Below are 9,125 nucleotides of genomic sequence, written 5' to 3' on the forward strand. Positions count from 1 at the left end.
GAGGTTAGTTAAAAAAAATATTTGCTATTACAATGACCAGGGATGATTATTATTATTGTTTTTGAACAATTCATGAATATACTGGTAACCAATCTACATTTCAAACGATTTGAAGTTGAACCAATATGGACTTTTACATTTTTTAATGTCTGACAAAATGCTTTTGAGTGAAAACTGTTTTTCTAACAAGTTCTTTCAATAATCAGGCAAATTAAGGTACATTCCCCTAAAACAAATCCTAATTATTTATTAATCCATAAACATTTCCCGACACCGCCGCGCTTTAAAACCATAAAATCCCGCTTCGAGCTGGCCTCCTCCCGATTGGTGCTTTTGAAAGACAGCGAGCGACGTGATTGCTTGGTTTTGAAAGACTGAAGCGCCGCGGCCAATTCGAAAAGAATGCACCCACTCAGTACTGTAACGTAGCTGACTGCAAGAGAGCCACCCGAACACGCATTCACCTAGCTAGTTAACTTAGCTACAGTCAAGTTACACAACGATATTGGAAGGTAGCTATATATGTATGTGTCACCTTTTTAGCTACATTTAGCTATAAGGTTTGTTTGGTCGATTGTATTGTAGCAGTTGTCATCATGGCATTTACAATTTAGCTAGTTAGCATTGAGGAAACATTTGCACAGCATGTAAAAACAAGGATATTTGAAATTATTACTAAAGGTGTCACATCACATGTCACAAAGTAATGCATGGTTTTACTGTTTAGCTTTTGCTATCGAATAATGATGCTAGCTAATGAAATGTCTAGCTAGTTACGGTAACGTTAGTTAAATTAGCCAGCTAACGCGTTAGCTAGATAGCTGTTCTTTTCACATTCGCTGACTGCATGCTTAATTTCCTATCACTTTTAAGATGGACAGTTAACACGTTTCATAACTAACGTTAGTGCTAACAAAAACAAACCCAGTTTGCTATTTTTTACTTGTCGTTCATTTGAAATGGCATAATTGGTTTGTTTTGTAGCAAACCTAGCCTGTTTTTTTCAAGGGAACAATGGAAGATTACGTGAAAATAGAGAAAATCGGAGAGGGTAAGTTGTGTGCTCAACTTTGGTTTGTTTTCCCCAAAACTCCTCGGAGTCAGCTCTAGCTAGACTTATGTGCATGTCATTTGATTGTCTTCCTTTTGTAATGACAACCTATTCACTATACCTTATTCATCACGTTAATTACTAGCTACACACCACGGTAAAGAATGAGTTGTGCCTGTGATTTCCAGGTACCTATGGGGTTGTGTACAAAGGCAGACACAAGTCGACAGGCCAGGTGGTGGCAATGAAGAAGATCCGTCTGGAGAGTGAGGAGGAGGGAGTGCCAAGCACGGCTGTTAGAGAGATCTCTCTTCTCAAAGAGCTAGCGCACCCTAATGTTGTACAGTATGTAACAATCTGTTTGTGTCTGTGGGGTTCTTAAAGTGTTTACAGTAGCCAGGCCGCAAGAGAAGTAAACATGTGGTTTGTCTTATCAGTTCAAAACTCAGACATCATTATGCCAAAAGGGCTGGGTCAAGTCTAGCATTTGTCATATCATATTTATCTGTCTAGTGTATACATACAGTTGAAGTCAGAAGTTTACATACTCCTTAGCCAAATACATTTAAACTCAGTTTTTCACAATTCCTGACATTTAATCCTAGTAACAATTTCCTGTCTTAGGTCAGTTAGGATCACCACTTTATTTTAAGAATGTGAAATGTCAGAATAATAGTAGAGATTTATTTCAGCTTTTATTTATTTCATCACATTCCCAGGGGTTCAGAGGTTTACATACACTCAATTAGTATTTGGTAGCATTGCCTTTAAATTGTTTAACTTGAGTCAAATGTTTCGGGTAGCCTTCCACAAGCTTCCCACAATAAGTTGGGTGTATTTTGGCCCATTCCTCCCGACAGAGCTGGTGTAACTGAGTCAGGTTTCTAGCCCTCCTTGCTCACACATTTTTTTCAGTTTTGCCAACAAATTTTCGATAGGTGTGAGGTCAGGGCTTTGTGATGGCCACTCCAATACCTTGACTTTGTTGTCCTTAAGCCATTTTGCCACAACTTTGGAAGTATGCTTGGGGTCATTGTCTATTTGGAAGATCCATTTGCGACCAAGCTTTAACTTCCTGTCTGATGTCTTGAGATGTTGCTTCAATATATCCATGTACTTTTCCTGCCTCATGATGCCATCTATTTTGTGAAGTGCACCAGTCCTTCCTGCAGCAAAGCACCCCAACAACATGATGCTGCCACCCCCGTGCTTCACGATTGGGATGGTGTTCTTCAGCTTGCAAGCCTCCCCCTTTTTCCTCCAAACATAACGCTGGTCATTATGGCCAAACAGTTCTGTTGTTTCATCAGACCAGAGGACATTTCTCCAAAAAAATACGATCTTTGTCCCCGTGTGCGGTTGCAAACCCTGGTCTGGCTTTTTTATGGCGGTTTTTGAGCAGTGGCTTCTTTCTTTCTGAGGGGCCTCCGGTTATGTCGATATAGGACTCGTTTTACTGTGGATATAGATACTTTTGTACCTGTTTCCTCCAGCATCTTCACAAGGTCCTTTGCTGTTGTTCTGGGATTGATTTGCACATTTCGCACCAAAATACGTTCATCTCCAGGAGACAGAACGCGTCTCCTTCCTGAGCGGTATGACGGCTGCGTGGTCCCATGGTGTTTATACTTGCGTACTATTGTTTGTACAGATGAACGTGGTACCTTCAGGTGTTTGGAAATTGCTCTCAAGGATGAACCAAACTTATGGAGGTCTACAATTGTTTTTCTGAGGTCTTGGCTGATTTCTTTTGATTTTCCCATGATGTCAAGCCAAGAGGGCTTGAAGGTAGGCCTTGAAATACATCCACAGGTACACCTCCAATTGACTCAAATTATGTCAATTAGCCCATCAGAAGCTTCTAAATCATTTTCTGGAATTTTCCAAGCTGTTTAAAGGTACAGTCAACTTAGTGTATGTGAACTTCTGACCCACTGGAATTGTGATGGTGAAATAATCTCTCTGTAAACAATTGTTGGAAAAATTACTTGTCATGCGCAAGGTTGATGTCCTAACCAACTTGCCAAAACTATAGTTTGTTAACAAGAAATTTGTGGAGTGGTTGAAAACCGAGTTTTAATGACTCCAACCTAAGTGCATGTAGACTTCTGACTTCAACTGTAAATAAATAGCCTATGTTTATGTTTCCCATGTGTTTTGTTTCCAAACAGGCTTCTAGATGTGCTGATGCAGGAGTCCAGACTGTACCTCATCTTTGAGTTCCTGTCCATGGACCTGAAGAAATACCTAGACTCTATCCCCTCGGGCCAGTACATGGACCCCATGCTTGTGAAGGTATGGGCCCCACTGAGGGCATGACAGTCATGAGGCACACAACCTTGTTTTGATCTCTTTTTTTCACTATCTGTTCTTGATACTACTGAGCACTGTGAAACTTCAATTAAACGCTAAGTCTCAAATAGCCCCCTGACCCTTTTAATGGCCGGGTATCTGCACACATTCGGCAAATAAACACGGGGTCTAAATGAATTGTTTACGAGGTTACCATGGACACAGTTCTGATATTCCCACAAAATGATCAAGGTGAAAGCGAAGGAGATGTAACACCACTAAATGACCGTAGGGCCTCCGACTTTGCTTTTAGTACAGGCTGGCTTGACAAATTGGGCTTTCAGTCAGACTGCATGCTACTGTTGCAACTAGACACCTAGCTCAACTAGAAGACTGTCTTTTAATAGGTACCGGTTGTGCTCAGTGATTGAAGCAAACAAATGCCCCGGCTATTCATTGAAAGTTGTACGGTATACCAACTTAGTGTTTTAGTCCAAGTTGTATCAGACTTAACAAATTGTTTCTTGCCAGTAGGTTCATTTTTAACCCTCTGTTGCCATCTCCCGTCCATCCAGAGCTATCTGTACCAGATCTTGGAAGGCATCCTGTTCTGCCACTGTAGAAGGGTCCTCCACAGAGACCTGAAACCCCAGAACCTGCTGATTGACAACAAGGGAGTGATCAAGCTGGCAGACTTTGGGTTGGCCAGGGCTTTCGGGGTGCCAGTCCGGGTATATACCCACGAGGTAAGCCAGAACACCACATAGTTAATTTCCAAAGAGCATTAACAGTAGTGATGGGAAGTTGGGCTATTTTTACTGACTCTGATCTTTTCAACTCGTTCGGTCAAAATAACAAATCTTTTGACTCATTTCGTTCATCTGGGCTGTATCACATCTGCCTGTGATTGGGAGTCCCATAGGACAGCGCACAATTGGCCCAGCGTTGGCCGGGGTAGGCCGTCATTGTAAATAAGAATTTGTTAAATAAAAGGTTAAGTAGGTAAGTCAGTTAAATAAATACAATTTTGATTTAGTAATACCCAGAGCACGCAGAAGCCCCTACTGGCGAACGATGAACAAAAAACTAGATAGAATCATGATTCTACAAGCCTCTCGTTCACCATAGGTGGCTTGTTATTTGACCTGTCATTTGTGACAAACTTGTATATCTTTGCTTCAGACAATGTACATTTGTGATTGCTAGGCATACAAAAAATATTGTTTACTGATACCTTTTTAAATGAGGTCTAGTTGCGTCCGCAATCGGTATATATTTTAACCGAGTGTTGAACAAAGGCAGGCTGTGAATGTTTTGGTTCTACAAAGCTGTGTCCATCGAATTAACATTCAATAAGCAAATAATAGCATTCATTCTTGCGCCATGTTATCAGTTCTAAACGTGTTTTTCTCCTCTATGCTGCCTGCATCATGATCTATTTTCCCTGGTGTGCATGATGGACATTTGCTGGTCGGAGCATGTCTCCGGAGCCACTGAGGCGGAGGAGCACGTATTAATCCTGCTGTAGAATTCATTGCGGCCAGCAGGTCAAACGAAAAAACTGAAATGAACAAGATACTCTGAAAAATGAATCTGGACTCTCGAGTCAGTAAAAAGTTGTTCAAAAAGAATGAATCGTCCGCCAGCTGCACCTCACTAATTAGCAGATAGCATTGTAAAGTTAAGCTGTCATAAGGGGTGTGTATGCACACATGTTAATGGTGTCATTAACTATGTCTTTGTGTCCAGGTTGTGACACTGTGGTACAGGGCTCCTGAGGTGCTGCTGGGGGCCCCACGGTACTCCACCCCTGTGGATGTCTGGAGTATCGGGACCATCTTTGCAGAGTTGGCCACAAAGAAACCACTTTTCCACGGAGACTCAGAGATAGACCAGCTTTTCAGGATCTTCAGGTATATTTGCATACGAGTATGCACATCTGTAATATACCCAATCCTACTGAGGTCCCGTGTGGCTCAGTTGGTAGAGCATGGTGTTTGCAACGCCAGGGTTGTGGGTTCGATTCCCACGGGGAACCAGTACGGAAAAAATGTGTGACATGTATGCATTCACTACTGTAAGTCGCTCTGGATAAGAGCGTCTGCTAAATGACTAAAATGTAAATGTACTAGTAGCAACATCTAGGTTGGTTAATCAATAAGTTTGATTTTTAGATTAGAACATTTGATTGATCTGTCGTGAGCAACGAGCCATCCCAAATTATTGACACAGACAAGTTAGATAGTCAACACAGAGACAATTGCTCCATGATGGACATACCGCATTGGCTTGGGTGACGTATTTATCAAGCATGGTTGTCTCCTGTTTCAGGACCCTTGGTACTCCCAACAATGACATCTGGCCAGAGGTGGAGTCTCTGCCTGACTACAAGAACACGTTCCCCAAGTGGAAGTCTGGGAACCTGTCTTCCATGGTGAAGAACCTGGACAAGAACGGCATTGATCTGCTCGCTGTAAGATTTCACCATTCTCCTTGATTTTATTCAGATTGATTCATTATGAAATATTGTTGCTGTAGAAGCCCTGTGCTCACGTGTCTTTTTCAAGCGGCTGGTTGTTTTTTTGTTTTGGATAGCATTAGTGATATTGAAGTGACCTATTGTTCCGTCAGGCCAGCAGTAGCCTTTAGGATGCATATGACCATGTCCCACCTTCTGTAGAAGGTTATGAAGTGAAAAATAATTTTCCCTCTCTTAAAGAAAACGCTAATCTATGACCCACCCAAGAGGATCTCTGCCAGACAGGCTATGAGCCATCCATACTTTGACGACCTGGACAAAACCACTCTACCTGCCAGCACGGTCAAGATGTAAACGCCACACAGCTCGACTCAAAGGACCTGAAAAATAGTACAATTATGGAAGCATATTGATCGTCTGGTTTTGTTTGTATGTTTGTTTTTTCTTTGTTTGTCCTTTTTCTATCTACCGGTGATATTAATCATTATTCTGTAAATAGCGTTTAAAAAAAACGAAACCGGTTTGGATCTGAAGTGACATGTGCTAAAGGTTACATTCAAAAGTAGTATATTTTCAATAAAGTGCGCTTTTCTAGATCCGTTACTTTGAAGTTGTGTTGGGTTTTTTTTTTTATTGGGGAATATTAACTGTTAATCTGTCACTTTGTTGCAGGATTCCTGCATTGTTTGACGCTTTCAAAAGTATATTTTTTTGCCAGGCATACCATATCAGGGTTTAACATAGTTCTTCCTCTAGACTTGTTTAAAACCAGTACCAAACCATTTGTTTTAAGAGATGGAGTAAGAAAGTGTATTATACTGGGATAAACAAAACAAAAAACAGTTCCTCCAACACAGTATTTTGTCTGTCTGTTAGATTCCTTTTTAGAGCGAGTTTTAGTTGGCCAAACTATACTGCATTTGTTTTAAGGTTGTGTAATGCTTTTTTTTGACAGTTGCATATATTCCCAAACTGGAATTAAGTCTGTGTGCATCCTGCCTAGTTTTACTTGATGTCATACATGCTCCTCCATTGAGGCGGCATGTAGCCTAGCGGTTAAGAGTGTTGGGGCAGTGACCCAAAGGTTGCTGGTTCAAATCCCTGAGCCGACGTGGTGAAAAATCTCTGTGCCCTTAAGCGATGCACTTAACCCCAATTGCTCCTGTGAATCCCTCTGGATTAGAGCATCTGCTAAAGGACTAAAATGTAAATATGGTGGTCAGTTGTGGATGTCTTCCCTAGCAGGACGGGAGGTTCCATTCTGTTAAAAGGAAAAGGATGCGTTGGAGACTGATTAGTGTGATAAGTAGGAAATGACCGCATTTGTTTTTTAATAGCATTAAATGCCCATTGTAGCAGTTCTCAACATCAAATAGTTTCTGGATGACAAGTGCCTTACTGTAATAGTTTTCCATAATCGTTTACAAAAATGTGATATTGTTCTCAGGGGGAAGGGCACCAAAGTGGTGCATTAACATAGTGTGGATCAATATTCTGAGTGGAGGAGGCATTCGTAACCTGAAAACAAGCTGTTATAGAGCAATATTGTGTTTACAAGCACGCATTCTCACTAAACTAGCAGGATAGCGAATGCTGATTGCGGGACCTTGACAAACTGAAGTGAGTGACTATGAAAACACCAGACTGATGGCTACAGTATGTTCAAGTATATTATTTTTCTGGGTTTATCTACCTCTGTTAGTGATATCTTGCCTTGCTGGCTTGCTAACTTGCTAGGTAATCAACCCTCCGATGACATCTGCGATGTTTACCATAACCATCGAATTAAGTGTTAATTTGCACCAGCTGCATTTGAGGTTGGAGGATTCTCTATTCACTTCAATGTAAACAACCCCCTTTCTGGTGCAACTTTTCATGGCGCGGCCGTGAAATTGATCTATTGGCAGAGCGGTTCAGAACTGGAGTTATTGGTCTATTAACTTATACCACCTGGTGATGTCACCAGGCAAGCCAAAACGCCATCCATGCAAAATAACACAGATCACATTTTTTTTCACACTTTTACAGTGTTTCATCAGCTGTTGTACAATATGATACAGAATGTTGACTGCACTGGGTTAAGCAATGTTCAAAGTGGAATAGCTCAGTGTATCCCACCATATTTAGTTAAGTGATGCTAGTGTAATTCAGATATCAGGATAAATTAAATAGTGTGTGTCCAAGATACACATTTTGTGCACCGCTTTGACTGGGCAGGTTATCAGACAATGCCTAGACAAGTGTAGGAATTTCATGAGGAAAATCTGAGATTATTTTATCTGCCTATTTGATCACTGTTGTGCAGGAAGAGTTATTTTCTTCATGTTTCCTTCATGCATTGGGCTAAACTGCAGGCCCTTCCAACAAAGAAGCACAGTTGAGTGGGAGTGAAGTGAATTCACATGAATACTGATTTGTTATGTGGCATTCTAGTTGCTTGGTCTTTTGTATTCTTGGCCTGTCACTCATTGCTTATAAATGGCAAGTGGTGAAAATAAAACAGCAGGCTTTCAATATAAAAACAAAAGGCTGCTGCATGAGGGATAGAATAATGTATTTCTATTGAACATATTCAGTTTGTTTTTCATAAGTTATCCTCACCCAGAATAAAATGCCATTTATACATTGACCTACATTCTGAAGAGAGCAGTTAACATGAATGTAATGTGAAGCGATAGCTACAACGTGACATTTATCATACAGTATCTGGACTTCAGACCCTATTCAATCTGTATCGCAGAAGCGTTACAGATTGCGCGATAGAAATGTTACGATAATTTCCAATTGAGCCGACAAATACAGCCTTTGCCGAGAACATTGCCTTTAAATTTCAATCACGCTGTAACGCTAATCTTCCGTGATACGCATTGAATAGAGCCCCTAGTATGACTGCAAAGTTCTCACTGAGGACTCACCATAGAGAGTGAGTACAGTCATTCTGTGATGTAAAGATAACCCAGGCTGTGACCCCATTTAGGGAGTGGTCGGAATGTACAACATTGTTACCCAGAGGAAAATGGGGGATGTCATGCTTTCTCAATTTCAGTCAGAGGAGGGGGAGGGTCATGTAATTTGTAATAAATGTAATGTCATATTGCTGTAAGTTGCTTATTATATCTCGATGTGTGCCCGATGGTATAGCCCATGTGTATTCAACTCTTAACCAGCAGGCTCCAGCCCTCATAGGGTTTCTGTTCTACCTGATAATTAATTGCACCCACCTGGTGTCCCAGGTCCACAACCTTCTGGTTACTTTGCGATGTAATGCTTAAAAAACAAAAACCGTTCTAAAACTGCATATCT

At 41.0% G+C, this 9,125-nt stretch overlaps 1 protein-coding gene across 4 annotated transcripts; it reads left to right on the forward strand.

Annotated features, from left to right (window-relative positions):
* The first annotated feature begins 340 nt into the window (after positions 1–340).
* On the forward strand, positions 341–6,425 carry cdk1 (cyclin dependent kinase 1). 4 transcript variants are annotated; one of them, XM_014154829.3, is made up of 8 exons: positions 341–524; positions 1,009–1,051; positions 1,240–1,396; positions 3,223–3,346; positions 3,919–4,089; positions 5,093–5,256; positions 5,675–5,816; positions 6,063–6,425. In XM_014154829.3, exons 2-8 carry the CDS (start codon positions 1,015–1,017, stop codon positions 6,174–6,176), a joined length of 909 nt encoding a protein of 302 aa, XP_014010304.1. In that variant the 5' UTR covers positions 341–524; positions 1,009–1,014; the 3' UTR covers positions 6,177–6,425.
* Positions 6,426–9,125: the final 2,700 nt, after the last annotated feature.

Source organism: Salmo salar, chromosome 18, assembly GCF_965601325.2.
Source record: "Salmo salar chromosome 18, fSalSal1, whole genome shotgun sequence".
NCBI classification, from domain to species: Eukaryota; Metazoa; Chordata; class Actinopteri; order Salmoniformes; family Salmonidae; genus Salmo; species Salmo salar.